Source organism: Squalius cephalus (assembly GCF_949319135.1).
Source record: "Squalius cephalus genome assembly, chromosome: 24".
Lineage (NCBI taxonomy): Eukaryota > Metazoa > Chordata > Actinopteri > Cypriniformes > Leuciscidae > Squalius > Squalius cephalus.
In genome coordinates, this window is record NC_137145.1 from 15631038 (window position 1) to 15650996 (window position 19959).

Genomic DNA, 19959 nt, shown 5'->3' on the forward strand with positions numbered 1-19959 from the left:
AATTAATAACATGAAAGTAATTATCGGCTTTTGTGCCAGAACTTTAATATCAGTACATTCCATACTTTTTTTGTATGCTGATTCCTGATTACATAACATCATTCATTACTAGTATTTATTACCACACTCAATTTGAGGTTTTAAAGTTTTATTTTTCATTCATTTATTTTAGACAAAATAATATAGAATTTTAATATTGGCCAGAATTATAATGTGATTACTAATGTATCCTGATTATGTAACACCATTAGTAGGCTGAAATATCTTGCATTTGTTAAACTGAGCATTCATACTCTCTCCACTGTAGATTCATGTCACGTCTCATTTAAAGATGTGAACTAACAGTAAATTCTAATAATAGCAAAGAAAGAAGCTAAATGTTCATGAGGGCCAGTGGGACATTTGCCATCCAGCCTGATTGTTTGATATAATATCTATATAACATCTAATGTCAGCAGGGGCTTTCAAATTTGATGTGATCTTTACTGTCTGCTGCATTTGCGAAAATGTGGCCGCAGCTTGTGGCATTGCATTCTGACAGGAAATCGAGGAAGACTTGCTGACTGTCGACGCATAATCGAAATAAGGTCATAATTATCCGTTGAAGCAGTGCATTGTGCTTATCAGGACTATAAACTCCATCACTCCATCCAATCTACTCTAGACATAAGAGCATCTCTCCATTAAGCTGTTTGATTGAAAAGAAAACTATACCGCACAGCTTAAGGCAAACCAAGCAACTATCACAGAAGTAAATCTTTCTAGACTATGAAACTAAACCAGTTCCTGTCTCTCTCGTGGTGTAGGTCATTTCCTGTATCTCTGCTGCTGCTGTTGTTTGACTCTTTCTGTTAAGACACTTGGTCTCACAGATATGGAGTTTCTGATGACAGAGGCAACTTACAAACTTCTTATCATTTTATGCATGATACAAGGTAAGAGGGGCTTGTATTTCTACCAACAAAGAAAAACGTTTAGTAGCTTTTTAACTGAACTGGCCATGTGGTTGGTTGTTTAATGACGTGAAACTGATTGTTTTGTCCTATTTATTAATTTAGTCAAAAATGCATTCAAATTGCAATTTGACTTAATGCAGGTCTCCTATGATAAGCCTGATTTTCATTTCTGTGTTAAAATGAATGTAGTCAAAAATTACAGGATGATACAACTGTCCTGATTTCATAATAAAAACAAAAGCATAATTAAAAGAATTAATTGTTGAGAGCAAAAATTAATATTTCAAAAACTTTTGTCTGCCAAATACAACCAACAAGCAGAAACATCCTGAAAAACAACAACAAAAATGATAGGAAATTATATCACATAGAAGACCACATAAACCCTTGAAAAATATCACACAATGTGATTTATCACCAAGCAAGGTTAGTTCAGGTTGTAAGATGCCATGTGGTGCAACAAAAATGTAATGATAAAAATGCATGTATGTATAAATAAATAAAATACATTATATCTTAGAATATATAACTATTTTTAAATGATGATTAAAATAGGCTCACTCTATAACACTCTAATCCAAGGAAGATGAAGACATAACACAGGGTTCCTTTAAATAGATCCAAATAGACAACCAACATGCGAGACAGCGTGTAAACATAAACACGAACAATACCAGACAACCGAAGATTGCACAAGGAGGAACTTAGATACATGGTGGTGATGACAAAATAACGAACAGCTGTGATGATTAGTGTTAGTGTTCATGGAACACGTGACTAATGAAAACAAACAGAAAGTCCATGATAACTAAACAAACTGAAGATAATGGTGACACACTCACATGCAGACAGCGTGTAAGGGAAATATATTACCTTTTATTTAATGCTTAAAAACAATAAATAAATAAACTTTTATCTTGAAATAATATATTTTTACATAATGATTAAAAATGTACAAAGAAATTAAGAAATATATCTAAAAATAAAATTAAATGTAATAAAATTATACTAGATGACACTTTTTATAATGCCTTAAAGGTGAAAACTTGTCAATAACACATCTCTTAGAATAAATGAACATTGACCAATGATGCAATCTGTGGTTTCATGAAAGAAACTGATTATCATTCATGAAAATGGTTTATCAGGAACGTACGGAATGCTTATAAATCACAACGTGTCCGTAACTGCTGTGGAGGGACAGAACGTCAGCCTGCCATGCTTTGTGGGAGAGGAACATGAAATCAGAGTTATCCAGCTAGAATGGATTAAACAGCAAAAAGGAGATGAGAAGACTGATAAGAAGATTGTGGTGTTCCATCCGGCATTGCCACCATATTACTTTCAAACCGGTCCTCTTCTGACGACGATGACCAGTTCAAAAACTGGACAGCTACAGGGCTCTGTCCTGACCCTGTATGAAGTTACCATGAAAGACAGTGGAAACTATATGTGCGAAATTACTTCTTATCCTAATGGCTCGATTAAAAGAACTACAAAGCTGCAGGTCACAGGTAGGTAAACTGCTCACGGTAACCTACATTCTCATTCTCAAAAATGTAAAAGTGAACAAGCAGCTGCTAATTTCAGAGCCTCCAGCATCAGCGAAGATGTCACATCCATACAAATTCATAAAAGAGGGAGATGAAGTGAAAATAACTTGTTCAGCAAGACCTCCACCACTCCGTTATAAACTTAGACGGTCAAAGGTGAGTCAGATTGAAAAAATCGTCATTTCTAAATGCCACGGTCTATATAGCTGTTGAGTTGATCACATTCTCCTCATCAGGACAAGCTATTTTGGATGGAAAGCTTGAATGGAGAGTTCATTTTACCAAACGTCACCAGAAACAACAGTGATTTGTACATCTGTTTACCTGAATGGGACTCATCTGTCCAACATGAGCAAGGTCTCAAATCCACTATGGAACTGACTGTCAATTGTGAGTGTTGAGAATACAAAAAAAAAAAATTTGTTTTAATTAATCTTTATCATTCTCTGTTAAATTAAAGCTTATGTAAGTACATAAAATCCATATTAAATATATCCTATTCTTCCAAACAGTTCTTGATGACATTGAGTGTAACACAAGCAGCCCTTTTAATGTCAGTTTTGGTGAGGATGTGACGATTTCTTGTATTGCAAAAGCATCTCAGTACTTACAATATAAGTGGATGAGGGTAAGACTGTTAAATATTAAGAGATTGAAATTAAATATGTAAGAAGCATTGTTTTAAATAAATCTTTTGTAGTGTATTAACTCAAGTTTGCTTAAAATGACAAATTCATGTGATGATTTTTAGGATGACACAACACTGTCTCTCTCAGACACTTTGTCTCTGACTTCCATGACATCTAACCAGTCAGGAACATACAAACTGACAGCTGTCTTTCAGGACAATCAGCTCCAGACATACATAGAGTTTTCTATCCATGTTCTCTCAAAGCAAATCGAAGGTAAGAAAAAGCTTTTCCTTTTTTTTTTGTTATTGCAATCATATGGCACTTCCATTTTTAACTGTGAATATGAAATGATAAAGTCCCAGTTTGCCCAAAGCAGATGCACAATAGAGTGCAAACAATGGAAAAACTCAATCCCACCACTGAAGCCAATGAATTAATAATAAATTTTGGAACAGAGGTAAATTTATCAATTTCCCTCGGTCTAAACTCTCCAGGAGTTGTTTTAGGAAAGGCTGTTGGGGCGTTTCTGTGTGTGTGTGTAGGTCAGGCTTTGTCTACATTGTGGAATTAAATGTCTCCACAAGGATATTAAAACCTGAAATCATCTACAGTACATTTTAACCAGCTGATGGTCCCCATAAAGAAAACATAAATAAATCAAATAATCTAATGTAAAAAAATAAGATCATTATCATTAATTTGGGTCACCATGCAAGTAATAAGTACTCTGCCATGTGACTAATTGTGACAGTGAATAAAATCATTGTGCAAACAAATGTTATAATATAATATATTATAATACAATTCATTTTCAAAACCACTTAAAGGGATAGTTCACCCAAAAATGAAAATTATCCCATAATTTACTCACCCTCAAACCATGTGTATATGACTTTCAGCCAAACAATCGGAGTTACATAAAAAAAACATCCTAGCTCTTCCAAGCTTTATAATAGGAGTGAATGGTACCTTGTTTTTTGAAGCCCAAAAAAGAGCATCCATCTGTAAGCCCGTCTAGATCGGTCTAAGGGCGGCATCCGATAGAACGGGTGAAGGTCTCTGCGTGTTGCTGTCTTTCCGTGTGGCAAAGTAATTTAATTCCATTTATCTGACTCCATTTTATATCCGACTCCATTTTATCACAACCTCGAATTTAAGTTAGATAGCCAATTGGTTATAATAGTTTAACAATACATTTGATTGTTCTATTTAACTCTTTACTTATATTTTACCCATTCATATTAGGAAGCTATGTCGCTCAGAGGTCCTCACGCCTTTTTTAACATGGGTCTCACGATCACAATCTCGCCAGCTTCGGTCACCCAACAGAGGTAATTGCTATATACCTGAGATCAGTCGCATTCATGCTTACACAATCAAAGATACTTTGGTATAGCCCCCATGGAATTACATTCACTTGAATTTAATGGGGTTTTTTTTTTGTTTTGTTTTTATTAAAAAAGAGGCAAGACACACCCAGATTTAGGTTGGTCAAGCAGCACTTTTGCTGCCCTAAACGGAAATTCACTTCTTGTCTTTGCAAAACCAAGTACACTTGAATTAGTGCCAAATATTAGTCGGCACTAATCTGACGCAAAACTTGCGGTAACATACAAATCCGTTTAATCTACTTGGCAAAACAATTTCAGAGTCAGTCGGAATAAAATCAAATGTAACAATTTATTATGTCAGGTAAATGTATCATGCCAATTTCATAATCAGTTTCAAAACATCAAATGTTCTGGAATAAAGAGAGAAGATGCAAACCTGACATTCTAAAATACATGAGGCGGAGTGCCTGCATACACTCCACATCACGGGCTAATTTGAGTTACAAATCGTCCTGAGCCTCTTGTTGCATTTCTTTATATAGACAGAAACTTCTTTCACATGGAAACATGCTAACAATGAGAATTTGCATTCAGAGTTTACACCTTTTTGGAAGCAGAGTGCCATTTGCCTGGAGGACCCACCCCTCCTCTATGTGCTAGTTATCTCTAAACTCTTAAGAACTTTATTACCTTTTGGTTTACTTCTTTGGGAATGACACATTTGTACCAGTGTAGACATTTGGATATGGATATTTTCTTACAAAAAAGCATCACTTCACTTCAGAAGGCCTTTATTAACCCCCTGAAGCCGTGTGTATTACTTTTATGATGGATGGATGCACTTTTTTGGGCTTCAAAAAACAAGGTACCATTCACTCCCATTATAAAACTTGGAAGAGCCAGGATATATTTTTTTATATAACTCCAATTGTGCTTGGCTGGATGGCTTGAGGGTGAGTAAATTGTGGGATAATTTTAATTTTTGAGTGAACACTTGAACTTGATGCATGAACGCAGTTGCCCAGCCCTGTTTGTTTGAACCGCGAGAGGCGTCATTTGCCGTCATTACGTTGTGCGTCAAGTTCAAGTGTTACTCTTTTGGCGTAAATTGACCCGTTCGGCCGTCTGCCCTAAGCTAGTTATTTTAGTAGATAAAATAACTAGCAGATCTGTGTAGAGCACTTTAATCATGAATAGATGCACTTTAATGGACTTCCAAAGTCAAACGGCCATTCACTCCCATTATAAAGCTTGGAAGAGCCAGGACATTGTTTTATATAACTCCGACTGTATTCGTCTGAAAGAAGAATGCCATATACACCTAGGATGTCTTCAGGGTGAGTAAATCATGGGCTAATTTTCATTTTTGGATGAACTATCCCTTTAACCTATGTAGGATGGCAGGAATGCTGGAGCCTATCCCAGCGTCCCCAACTTAGGCAGGAAAACACCCTGGAAAAATGGCCAGTCCATCACAGATATCGTTTATATATTATTATATATTATATTATATTATATTATATTATATTATATTATATTATATTATATTATATTATATTATATTATATATTAGAACTGTGTACAAAAAAATGTTGATGAATATTTCCTAATATACATTCGTTATATGTTTCATTTTCCCTATAATGATTGCTGTTGAAGGAATGACAACACCTTTCTCAGTAAGAATCACCAAACATCTGCGGAACTTCACCACCTCCATGGGGATCAGCTCATGGAACACTGGTGCTATTGAGACAACAACAGAATCTGGTCACTTCCTAACCAGCACATCAAAACCAAATGCTACCAAGGCAAACCTACAACCCAGAAACACCAGCCAAAGCACTCCTCTCACTGGCAGCTCTTCTGCTCCACCTGTTGGCAATGCATCTACATTACATACAAGCACTGTAAAATCTACAGGCAGCTCTTGTACAGAAAATCCAAGCACACGTCCAGAAACAGTTACTGGAAGAAAAATAGTTACTTCTGTTATAACAAAGAAAAACATCACCACTACTGTGACAACATCGGGAGGTAAATTACTCTTCTGAAAGTCACCATGAAATCAAAACTGACCATATTTACTTTTTAATACATACACTCACTGGAATGTTATTCCAAAGATTTTTTTTTAAAAATCTTTTATCTTTTATCAAAATGTAAAAACTTGCTCTGTACCTGAAACGACTTTAATTTTCTGACGTCACATAGTTTGTACGGTCTTGTGGTGAGTGCCTTAGTGAAGTTTTGAAACATAAGGGTAAGTTCACCTAAAAATGAAAATTCTGTTATTAATTACTCACCCTCATGTTGTTCCAAACCCTTAAGACTTTAATTTATCTTCAGAACACAAATGAAGATCATTTTGATGAAATCTATCCATATGAATTGAGCGGTTTAGTCCAAATTTTCGGAAGAGACACGATCGCTTTATATGATGAAGAGACTCAGTTTAGACTTTTATTCACATATAAACATTGATGAGTGAACATAAACAGAAGCGCAACCGAACCTGCTTGACGCACAAGAACAAACCTCATTGGTTCTTGCTGAAGCTCAAACGTGCTGCGTAACACGAGAATGAACCTCATTGGTTCTTGCACATCGAGCTTCCGTTTATCACAACTGATGTGAGTTGATGAATGTTTACATGTGAATAAAAGCCTTAATTCAATCTGTTCATCATACAAAGCGATTGTGTCTCTTCAGAAAATTTGGACTAAACCGCTCAATTCATATAGTTAGCTTTACGATCTCTTTATGAACTTTTTGAAACGTCAAGTTGTGTAGCTGCCAATGGAGGGACAGAAAGCTCTCAGATTTCATAAAAAAACATCTTCATTTTTGTTCCAAAGATGAACGAAAGTCTTACGGGTTTGGAAAGACATGAGGGTGAGTAATTAATGACAGAATTTAAATTTTTGGGTGAACTAACCCTTTAACCACTTCGAACCAGTACTTCGGAGCTTGTATCAAATTCGCAAGATGGCATTGATCTGTTAAACTCATGAACATATCTAATGGTCTTGGGTACATTTTATAAATGTATATTTATTTTTAATTAATATAATGAATTTTAGTACTTGTGTGTATAATACAAAAAGGAAAACATTTACCTAGTCTGCCAAGCTCAGCCTGACACACAACAAGCTCTACACTTTGATAAAAGAACACACATTTTACAGAACCCACATATTTAATAGTATTTTAGCCTGTTTGTAGTTGCATTTACGCCGTTTTGACCAGCAGGTGCCGCAAGTCTGTGGTGTTCTGAGCGCTTCGAAAGAGTGAATCATTTCGCAAAGAAATTGGTTCAAATGATTCAGAGTTTGAAAACTTTTTCTAAAAAAGAAGCTTGGTTTCCCCCATCACTACTATTGGAAATGTTTGTTTCAGTTACTGTAACTGCAGCATTCTAAAAGTATTAAAACCGGTTAGCGTTCATTGAAATGTTTAAGCAATAATAGCAAAATAACAAATGATTTAAAAATAAGCTTTACCACATCGAGCATCTCTCCAAGAAGAACTTGATCTTCAGGATCCCCATCCCGCTCAAACAGGCCTCCAAAATCAACCGCATCAATTTGGCATTCAGGCTTGAGTCCATTCTGGTACGGAGCGCCCACTTTTCATGAACAGGTGTGGTATCAAAATCTGATTCCCCGTGAGATTTTCTCCCCTGCATCTTCCTATGAGGGTAAGATTAAGGATTAGGTATGTGTGGCCGTGTGGGGGGGTGGGTTTTAAAAGATAGGGACCGCTCAGGTACCGGCCTCCCCAACAAATGGACCAATAAGAAGGAGAGGAGACAAAATTTCACAGGGATTAAGATTTCTGTACAACACCGAATTCTGATTCGGATTATTACCCCCTAAATCCCCAGTATAGGTAGATTTAGGAATAGGTGGGTTAGGATTAGGCAATCAGGTATCACCTTCAATGAAATTAGTCAATTAGTCAAAATTAGGCACAACAACGGTAATGCATCCGGCAATCATCCCATGGATTAAATTTGAATAAAAAAACAAAAACATTTTATTTTCACTTGGAAATACATCACATTACTAATGTCACATATGCTACAAAGGTTTTTATATTTTATTAAAATCAAGTCATCGGTCATGTATTAGGCTATAACTGGAATATTCTCTGAATTCAATTATAAATTAAAACTATGAATTAAACTTCTAATAAAAATTAATCGCTAATGTTTTATGTTGATTTTAAACAAACGTAATACACACAATGAAGTTATCTGATGTTTTTTTGGTGTAACAGGGAAACCCATATAAGATGCTGTTTGATTTAAAGTGTGTGATGATTGATATCAATGTGTTGTTTTCAAAAGGCATGCATGACAGTATCAACAGGATATGAATTTAGGCCAAGACTTGAGCTAATCGTAAAACGATTATTGGTTGCCTTTTCCTTGCATCTCTCTCGTCTCTCTTTCAGAATCAAAAAGCGCAGCATATATCGCTGTTCCGATTGTGTTGCTGTTGTTCGTGTTGACTGTGCTTCTATACAAAAGACACCTGAACCAAAAAAAGTGAGACTCCGCAAAATCATCAGAACATCCACTGTCCTTTTACATAATTGCATCCTACACATTTTCAGTCCATTTATCTACATTTTTACTTTTTCTTTTTCAGAATGGATATGCCACCCCCTTTCAAACCTCCTCCACCACCAGTCAAATACACATCAGTGAGGAACCATGATGTCCCCATGAATGATATTCTTGTATGAATGTGTCATGCACTTTTGTACTCACAAACCGTGGGCCACATATATACTGACTGGAAGATTTTTGCTGAAAATCTTCACTTAGAATGAAAAGAATCAATTACTCATTCTCATGTCGTTCCAAACCAAACCAGTTCCGTTCATCTTCAAAACTCAAATTAAGCTATTTTTAATGATGCCTGAGAGATTCATTTTCCTTCATTGAAAGCCCATGCAACCAAAATGTATGTAATCCATGGATTACTAAAATGTAATCCATATTAATTGAGCAGTTTAAATCAAGTCTTCCGAAGAAAACCGGTCGCTTTAAATGATGAATCGATTTAGTTTATGCTTTTGTTTACATATAAACATTGATAAACTCAAATACATTAAAAAGTGTTTCAAAGATGAATGAATCTCGTTCAATTTTTATTTTTGCGTGAAATAACCCTACAACGTTTTATTTTGTAAAAATATGAGATCACCCATATTTGTTTGTTTTTTTGTGATTTTTTTACTGCTAATTTCCTCTGTATTTGTGTCTTTCTAAATAGATTGTACATATAATTTGTTGCTCTTTTAAATAATTTTGTAACTTTTAAAAATGTGAAACTGTGCTTTACAAACATTAAATCTATTATTGAATGTCTTGAGTTTTACTTACCTAGCTCTACTCCTACATTGTAGCAATGTAAAAATTTCCCTAAAATGTGTGAAGTTTTAAAAGAAAACAACATGTGAGGGTGGGTGGAGATTGGGTCAAAAACTGGGTAAATTCCAGAATTATGAAATATGATGAGTGCCCATAGGAAACTTTAAAGTTTAATCAGAAAATCATCGATCATGTTCAATAGATAAGGTGGTTATTGTAATGTTGACTTTTAATACCATTACAATACAGCTGCAAAAAAAAGAAGAAAAAGTGAGTGCTATAATCAGTGTTGGTCAAGTTACTTGGAAAAAGTAATTAGTTACTGATTACTGATTACTTCACCAAGAAAGTAATCCAGTTACTTTACTGATTACTTATTTTCAAAAGTAATTAGTTACTTTACTAGTTACTTTACTAGTTACTTTTCAAAAACATGATGCATGAAATGATTACACTATAAAGCAATAGACCTTTCAGCCTAATTCTATTCTTTCTGCATATTCAATCATCTAAAATTGAATCAAATGAAACATTCTTTTTTAAAACTTGTTTTATTAGTTTTAGTATTTTAACTTTATGCACATTGCATCAATGACTCACTCATTAAGATGGTCGCCTGCCGCCTCCTACTGGCGGTTTATAAATATTTCTATGCACAAATAATATTTCTTATTTGTATTATGAATCAGATAGGCCTAAAGCCTACATGTTAATGCTGCCCTCATGTTGTGGCTGCATATTCTGCTAACAAAGAGAAGGCTAGCAACTGATTATTTCAGGCCTCATAAAACCACAGTTTACACCTCAGATAGTCAAGACAAACCAACTGCCAAAACCACATCAGACAGTGACCAACGGAGATAGAATGTATCCTTAACCTTACAGGCCAAATCTACAAAAACAAATGCCAACTCTGGTCACCATTTTTTATAACTTGCAATAACAGCACAAAGTTTGGCTTTTTAAAATGCGGTTTACCCCTGAGAACAAGCCTTTATTTACTGTGGGAGAAGATGGAAATAAAAGGCATTTCTGATTAATGAACAGAGAAATATGCCTGATAAAGAGTGTATGTGTGCTAAGACAGAGAGAGTACAGAGATCCTTTTTGTACGGAGTTTTGTGCATTGTGGTTCTTTGCTACAACAGAAGCAACACGTTCACGCAGAGGGACGTTTCCTGCTCTCGCTATTGTGGTCGGAAATGGAAAATTCAGAAAAAAGGATTGATTGTTTCAGTGTTCAGATCATCTGTATCCTGCACTGTATAATCATGCACCCAATATACTATTCCAATTCATTATGTTGAGTATTATACCAATGATGTATGAGAAAAAATAATAGTTATTTGTGAATGTGCAAAAAAAACAACAACAACCTTTGACTCAAAGTACAGCGTGTGAGTGAAGTTCAATATAGCGCTCCTTATATTATGAATATTATAATAAATTGTAAGAATAAGAACATTTATGTACATAATAAAGTTTGTCTTTGACATTTTATCATATTTTAGTTGTACTATAATTTGTAAATGCAGAGATTTGTTACACATTAATTTGTGCAAACTAGAATAACATTGCTGTACAATTACATTTTCATTTAATTTCAAGGATGTAACCAAATATTCAAGATGGGGTGAAATTAAAGTAAAATTTGAAGAATTGGCCATTGAAAATCCCATATTGATCAACCACTAATCTAAATATTAGTGGGGATTCAGTCCACTCAATATTTTGAATTCGTTTGCATCGCTTTTCACCTAATTTTTTAAATAACAGCATCATTTTACTCGCAAAAAAATTACTCGATTTGTACTCGAGTACAAATGACTGATTTTCCAAATTTTACAAAATGCAAAAAGCAATAAGGAAACTTTCAAATGCAAATTCAAAGAAAAGCATTAAAAAACATTACACACATAATTTATTTGAATAAATACAATGATAACCATATGGATTAAATGTTTTCAATGTACATTTCAACAACAGTGAGTGGTTTATGACACTACACAATGCAGACTCAGTATGTCTCTTGAGATGTGAATGTTAGCAACGAATAAGGTAGCCGTCACGTTTCCTGTTTGTAACCGAAAACGTCTAAAGACGATAAAAATAGCACAACTCTGGTGCACTTCTTGTTGAACATGCTCACGTACAGGTGAAAGGTTTTATCAGACAAGGCTTTTTCGGACATTTGACCCTAAAAAAATGTCAGGTAAGAGGAAAAATCACTTCTGTATGTGAAAGTTCTTTGCTAACAGTATTTCATCACATCACACTGTGTTTAAATGAAAGCTGTTTTGTTGTCTCAGTAGAGATTATTGTATAATGGCAGACTAAAACTGAATTTTTTATTGTATTTTTGCATGTTTTCTGTATGGTTCTAAATTGTTTTGTTTTTTTGTTCTTAAAACTTAGAAGACTGATGAATTGAAATTAAACCCTGACATATTAAACATTCTTTTGAATAATACAGTAAATAATCTGCACAAAACAATTATTAATAATACGAATTTATGAATTGATCCAGACTAGAGAAGTGTATTAATGATATGAGTGATAATAATTATATTGTTAGATTCATGAAATTCATTCAGTGTAATGACATCTCCGGAAACTTAACCAACTTTTTCAAATGTTCTTAATGATTTGTGCTTATATACTCTTTAAGATGATATATGGCTATTAAAATGTTATGCACATATTAAAATATAAAAAGAAAGTTTAAGAAGAAAAAAAGAAGAATAAAGAATTATAAAATAAAAAGCCAGGCAAAATAATCAAAGTTTGTAATATAAATATTCTATAAGGTGTAATGGGAACTTAATGCAATATTATATCAAATCATGATCTGTCATTTAACTCTCTCTTTAGGTTCAGATCAATCAGATCGATGCAAGTTTGCATATGTGGCTATTTCTCTGATATCTATTGCACTGCTGATATCTGTGTCTATAAATGTTGCATTCTATTTATTAAGAAGAAAGGAAAAAAAATCTGCAGGTATGCTTCATACGTCTGACTTTTTACAGAACATATAAAAAAAGATGCATTTTAAGAAATGTATAACAACTTTAGTTCACAGTTCCAAACTGTATCTTTTTTTAATCAGCTAATGAAAACATGTTTGAATATGGAGAAGAGCCATTACGTCGAGATTCGCTTCAGTCTTACAGGTGATGATCAGCACATTGTTTGAATTAAATTCATATTTTATGTAATTATGTATTCTGATTGACAGAAAGTAGCTTTGATTTAACGTGTAATAATCCTTTTCCACAGCCACAACCCTCTGTAAATACATTTTGGTTATGTGTTGCAGGTTTGAAGATGACGAGATGGAAAGACAGGAAAATCCTATTTATGGGAATATCTGTATAGATGGAGGCGGTAGGTTTAGCTCACAAATACACCAATCACTTTAAGTAATCCAATGTCTGTCTGCTATTTACTATTAATAATTAAGCTGTCATGATGACATTACTATGTATTTAATGCTTGTTCAGGAGCTTTCGAAATGTCTCCGGAGGTGTGCTATGAACAAATGGCACAGGCAAACACAGTAAAGCAGGGATTAAAGGTATGGTCTTCCAACAAATTACATGGAAATTGCTGACATTTGATCTACAGTAGTGTCCAAAAGTGATGTTCAGAAGTTCAATTAATCCATCAATATATGAGAATATTTTTTTTAAATAATATTTATAAATATTAAATATGAGGTAAGAGCAAAACACTTAACCTGGTTAAGGCATTTATCTGACAAATTTATTTGGAACTACTTTTTTACTTTTACAGAAAAAAATTAAGTCTGTAAAACACGCAAAACGAAAATGCATAGAAAAACAAAAAGCATACATTGACTACAACATATTTATATTTCATTGGTTCTCTCTTGTTTTTGCATATGTTCATAATTTCTTTGTATGACAGTCTGGCCAAAAATGATGTCCGCACAATGGCATGTTTCATTGTATTATCACAAATAAAACAATTGACTCCAAGCACAACTACGCAATGCGCTAAAAAAAACAATTATTTTTTTCATTACTAATATTATTTATAAAACTAATTTTTAATAATATTAGATAAACCGATACAGGTGTCAATTTTCACCTGGACATCACTTTTGGCAACTACTGTACATTAGTACGTGTGAAATATATTTAAAAAACAATGAGTTCACTCATTAACCGTAGAAACATGGATCTTCTGTACGCTTCATCAGTGTCTTTATGAAAAATGTGCAAAAATTGGCCCTTTATATATTTATTTTTACTTATGTATTTATTTATATTTACTTTACAGTATTTATTACAGCATTAAATACTTATCAGTATTTATATTTTTTTGTTTATTGGTTAGTTATGGTTGGTTATTAGATGGCCAACCAGAAACAATCGCACATTAAACTCTTAACGGTAACTTCTAACCCTAACTATTAAATTATACAGTTTTAAAGTAATATCTGTCACGTATTACATGTGTTGTAAGTATTTTCAACACTGAAAAAAGAGGCTCAAAATTAAAAAGCAGAACTTCCAATAGCGCATTGTGTGACATTTTTCATAAATAATGGCTTGATGTTTTAAATTTCAAAACCTTCACAAAGGCTGCGTGAGAATGTACTCATGATAACTATTTTAAGCTCGCCCTCCCACACATTTTACTGAAAACAGACACGTGTGTAGAAGCAGGTCTTTTAATGAACGCAGCTGTGGTCAGCGTTCTCAGACCACTCTTCAGCAGTATGTATGTCAAAAGCATCATTGTTATGCCACATTAATAGCTCGCTAGCTAAACGCTCAGGTTTGAGCAACAATAAAGGTATTTCTGCGAGATATTGAGACATTTTTGGCAAGTGAAATTCACTATGAAATCAAAACTGACAATTCAAATGTTTCAATTGCAGTGCTTATTATAAATGATTTATTCATGCGCATCATTATTTTATATGTGACCTCGTAGTCTTTAATCAATAACGTTGATGACGTGCACCCATGCGAGGGCAACAACGATCCAATCAATTCCCTAAACAGTGCAACAGACGGGTTCCGGAAGTAAAAACATTTTCTCCATAGGGAAACAGATTTTTAAACCTTTAAAGACAACCCTACTGTGAGCTACAGGGTTGTTAATAGATAGTATTTGATTCTGTTCAAGATGTTAGCCTGCATTATTTCAACTTAGTTTTAAAATAATTGTGTTTAACTGTGGAATTTGTAGTGAAAAAACAACATTACCCACAGAAAATTCCACCAATCAGAGTCTCGCTAAAAGCAAAAGTGCCAAAAAAGCTCTTTAGCTCCGCCCACTCCCATGAAGCACCACAAATGATGTAATTGATGTAATTAATCTCCCTATATGCTCTCAAAATACTAAAATATTTGAATATATATGCATATTTTGCAGTTAACTTAATTGTTTATATTTGTATATAAATGAGTAATTTTATATTATTCCATTATTTTTTTATTCGATTATGCTGTTCGTAATGCTTCATGGGATAGTACACAGTCTTGTACCTTTGTATTTTTGTCTGATTTAAAAAAAACAAACATTTTTGCTTAAATTCAAAGTTTGTAATGTTATGAATCACCTCGTAGCTGATTGGCTTGGTTCATAGGTTATACTGCTATAACAAAGACTTTTTTAAAAATCACTATGGGAGAAATGAATGGAAAAAATACTTCTAAAAACTGACGCTGCTGAAAAAGTGCACGGGCACTGTTGCACTCTAAGGACAAGTCAAGTTCTGCCCTCTTTTTCTTTTCTTTTTTTCACTAGGATATACATTACAATTGGGAAGCACCGTTTTATGCTGACTTTAAAACTGAGTTTTACACTATTTCAACACTAAAATCAGAGATGCAAGATATCATAGCGCAGGTTTACAATCAGAGACTTAGAGAAAGCTTTTTACCAGTATTGCGCAACTTATTGCAAAATTCTTTTGATGACCTTTGTTATGTTGCAATTTAACCTGAATGCCAAAATGAGGCAAGGTACAGAGAGTAATTCATGTTAGATCATGAAAATACAGCTTAGGTTTGTTATCATCTCACAGGTCCAGCACGGGGATGTGTCCTACGCCTCTCTGGATCTGACTGTCAATAAGAAGCGTAAGAAAAAGAGAAAATATCAAAAACAGGCTCAGGCTCACCAGGCCCAGACGCATCCTCAACCCGCATCACAGCAGAATTGCATGGACCAGGATAACGAGGATGATGTCACCCTCCCGTCCCGGAGCAGCAGCCTCATGGTTTCACGTCACAGTATCTACCTCAACAGTCATCAAGTAGCCCTGGAGGCAGAAGAGAGGGAGAGAGAAAGAATGATGGAAATGGAAAGAAATGAAAATGCAGAGAGGGAGCTCGAGATGCACAGAAATTTGCACGAAGGCTTTGATCACTCCCTAGGTAGATCAAGACAAAGTCTAAAACAGGACAGTTAACATTGTGAGAGTTTAAAAAAGCCTTTAGCATCATAATAGATTAAACAGGAAACTGTGGGATGGTGCTGGCAACAGTATTTAAAGCACATGATTCACACGCCAAATTATTATTTTTCTCTGTGCAAAAGCATGCAGAGGAGACCAGCTATCCACTATGAGATTGCGTCCAGTCGAGACACATTTAAATAAGTTTACCACTTTAAATGTGCTTTCTTATTTCTTGCCTTTAAAGGCTTACAGTTTTGGTTTGTTGTGTTGTTCTACATATACTAAGATGAATATGTTAAATATTTAATCCGCTTGTTTCTTGCTATCTTTTAGATTTTCAAGACAACAAATAAAAGTATGTTTGTGCAAAGGTTGATTGATGACTCAAGTAATTTGATGTACCCATACGGTCTACGCACAAGACATAAGGACTGTTTAACCAATAATAGCTGTTGGAGATGTTAAGTATTTTTGTGACTTTTTTATGAATGACTTTCATATAAAAGTCATATAAAAGTCACATACTTTCATATTTTTTCTTTGAAAGCTTTGAAGAATGTCTGAAGATGTAAAAATTTACCACAAAATGCCATAACATTTACCAAACAATTACCATGAAAATGTCTCACTTTGTTCTGCTATTAACTGTCAAATGACGACAACAAAAATGGCAGAGAGATTATTGAAAGCTTTTTCTTATGCTCTCTAGCCACTTGTAAATAAAAAAGAAAGAATTAAAAAAGTCTTCCTTTTGCTCATTTCACATACCGACGTGAAAGACAGGAAAAATGCAACAACACAAACTCACTTCAAATGCAGCTGCGATTTCTTGCAAACTTCCGCCGCAACTAATCATGACGATGACGTGACGTAATGCTCCTGTAGTCACGTGATTATAAACATGGCCGCGCGCTGTTGAAAGTCATGCGATCGCTCTTCTACATCGTTTCTTATTTTAATCATTTTCAGTTGTAATATGTTTGCATTTATATAGACGTTTCACTTGATATATACGGCCAACAATATTGTCATGGACCCCGACGGTCAGCTACGAAATGTAAGTATGGAATTCCGTATGTGTGAATGTGACAATTGTTTTCTATATTGTTAGTAGTAGGTATATGTATATGTTTATTTTGTGTATTCGAATATGTTTGTGGTTTTATTGCTCTGTTTTTTTTTTTATTTAGTTGCGGGACTTCCTCCTCGTTTACAATCGCATGACGGAAATCTGCTTCCAGCGATGCACGAGCAATTTCAACTACAGAAATCTGACAATGGATGAGGTGAGGCAAATGTGATTTATAATATGTGTACTTAGGGTTTTAATACAAAAAAAGCTTTTAAAACTACATTAATTGATGTGTCCCAGAGATGTGAGATATTTTTCATTCATTAATTTTCTGCCTTTAACATTTACATAAAAAGACAGAGAACATACCAACATCGTCAGGCACAAAACAAAAAGGAGCAAGATTTGAAATGAAATAGACTCATGAGCAAAAATGCAAATCAGGACTGCACTAAAATATTAAATATTTTGACATGGAGGAAAGCATACATTTTCTGCATTACTTTTTAAGCGTGTCTTTTTTTTATTGAAATGATTTCATAGTTTTAAATATATTTTAATTTGCAATCATTTGTAAGTATTCGAAACTGAAATAATTTCACAAAATCATGAAGAAATAAAGAAAAGTCTTTGCATTTCTTTTATTTACATTCTGTAAATTTAAATGAATTAATTTATGTATTGATGGGAGTTTGGCTTGAAGAGGCTTGAACTGCCAATAGAATAAAGGCCCATTCACCAAAGACAACAACTATAAAAATAACGATAAAGATATAGTTATAAAAATCGTTCTCAATATTAAAGAATGGCAGAGTTCACACCACAGCTATAACGATAACGGCACAGAGAAACGATATCATTGAAATCACTTTCAGACCGATTTTATCCAGCTGATGAACGATAAAAACATTGACATCCAATCAGAATCCATCCTGCTATAATGAGCTCCAGCATTTAAAGTGATAGACAACCACGCGCTTTGAATAAACAGAATGATATCATCCGATGGTGTGGACGCTAATATAGTTATCATTGTAGTTGCCTCAGTTGTACTTCTGTCATTATACATAAATTCACTGACATTCATATAATGCTTCTTTTTTCCCTTGTTTTAATTTTATTTTTATCAGGAGCGTTGTGTGGACAGTTGTGCTGGTAAGTTAATAAGGACCAATCACCGTTTAATGGGCACGTATGTGCAGCTGATGCCTGCGATGGTGCAGAAGCGGATGCAGGAGATGGAGAGCAAAGCTGCAGAAGTAGCTAAAGCTGAAGCTGCAGCGGCATTAGAAAATCCATCTACTGCCATCACAGACACATCAACAGAGTCTCCATCAACCCTGGAGATCCCAGCCACATCCTCTCCAGTGGTGGGGATGCCCTCAACCACAACACCAATGCTTGAAAGCCCGCAGATACCTTCATCTTCCAATAATCCATCAGATATTGAGACATCATCATCGACAAATGGCTCAGCTTTTGGGGAAATGCAGTCAGAGGGACTAGTAGCACCATCAGCAGTGATCTCAACATCTTCTAGTGTACCTAAAGTAGGTGTAGGTCCCATCTCAAGTGCAGTAGATAAACTCAATCTGAAGGCCAGCAGTGTGACATCCACATCAGTCCCTGAAACGCGGTCTGCAGGGGGAGCGGGACAGACCCCCCAAACTCCATCTTGATGACGATGTGCAGAACAGGGACATGGCAGAGATGATATGTCTAGGAGATGTTGTTTATGCTGCATATTCAGTCTTAAAAGTCAAAAGTTACAGAAGCCTTTTAAGACTGTTGATCATATGGAATAGGCTTCATAAATATTGAAATACCTCTATTACACAGTTAAATAATGATGCTCTGCCGGCTAACATGTGAACTCTCTCTCTTTTAATAAAATGCATCATGTGGAAACTAAAAATAGTTATTTTGCCATTATTTTTTTATTAAATCTGTATTTGGTATATTTATTTATCTCATTATTATTAAGTAGGTCCACGCTGATAAAAAAAAAAAAAAGTTTTTTCCCCAAATGATGTCTGTCCAAGGCATATTTCATCACATAATCACATGAAAATTATATAGCCTGTTTTTATTTGCACATATATAAATAACTTTGCAATGCAACTTTATCATTACACCACTGAAATCATGCTGATAGTGATGATTCTTTCTTTTAGTGAATTAGAATTTTAGTTTGTTTTTATTTATTTGAAAGAATTTTATATTCTTTAAGTAATTTAAACAAAATTGTGATTAAAAGCATTTTAGAGACAACCACACAACCAGCTTAAATATTTTATACATTAAATACATTTACTGTTTTAATTTTAATTTTAAATTTTTTGTAGTTTTCTTGCTTCTGTTTTTTTTTTTTTTTTTTTTCATTTTATTTAAATTTTATTTATTTTAGTTCATAGAGTTGAACTAAATGAAAAATAAATAAGGTTGCTTTGGAAACAATTTAGTGGAGAAATTTGTTTAATTAAAATAAAATAAAAAATAGTTTTAATTTAAGTGATGGTTTTAGTTTTGGTTAACTATAATAACCTTGATATAAATTGCCATTTTTTCAAAATATGCGATGGTTTGTTTATTT

The 19959-nt window shown here is 34.1% G+C and overlaps 3 protein-coding genes across 4 annotated transcripts; all 3 read left to right on the forward strand.

Annotated features, from left to right (window-relative positions):
- The first annotated feature begins 600 nt into the window (after positions 1-600).
- On the forward strand, positions 601-10108 carry LOC307152385 (uncharacterized protein). The gene is made up of 9 exons (XM_079860962.1): positions 601-935; positions 2105-2470; positions 2547-2665; positions 2746-2899; positions 3022-3137; positions 3261-3414; positions 6132-6509; positions 8931-9024; positions 9128-10108. The coding sequence occupies exons 1-9, from the start codon at positions 875-877 to the stop codon at positions 9222-9224; spliced, it is 1539 nt and encodes a 512-aa protein (XP_079717088.1). The 5' UTR covers positions 601-874; the 3' UTR covers positions 9225-10108.
- Positions 10109-11976: 1868 nt separating this feature from the next.
- LOC307152389 (uncharacterized protein) lies at positions 11977-17013 on the forward strand. Of its 2 annotated transcripts, none has more exons than XM_079860968.1 (6): positions 11977-12067; positions 12727-12855; positions 12965-13028; positions 13175-13242; positions 13359-13432; positions 15920-17013. In XM_079860968.1, the coding sequence occupies exons 1-6, from the start codon at positions 12061-12063 to the stop codon at positions 16304-16306; spliced, it is 729 nt and encodes a 242-aa protein (XP_079717094.1). In that variant the 5' UTR covers positions 11977-12060; the 3' UTR covers positions 16307-17013. The 2 variants fall into 2 exon arrangements, with proteins under 2 accessions (XP_079717094.1, XP_079717095.1); XM_079860969.1 differs by having other exon boundaries at positions 12742-12855.
- Positions 17014-17180: 167 nt separating this feature from the next.
- timm10b (translocase of inner mitochondrial membrane 10 homolog B (yeast)) lies at positions 17181-19365 on the forward strand. Its single transcript, XM_079860970.1, has 3 exons — positions 17181-17351; positions 17485-17580; positions 18497-19365. The coding sequence occupies exons 1-3, from the start codon at positions 17325-17327 to the stop codon at positions 19043-19045; spliced, it is 672 nt and encodes a 223-aa protein (XP_079717096.1). The 5' UTR covers positions 17181-17324; the 3' UTR covers positions 19046-19365.
- The last annotated feature ends 594 nt before the right edge of the window (positions 19366-19959 follow it).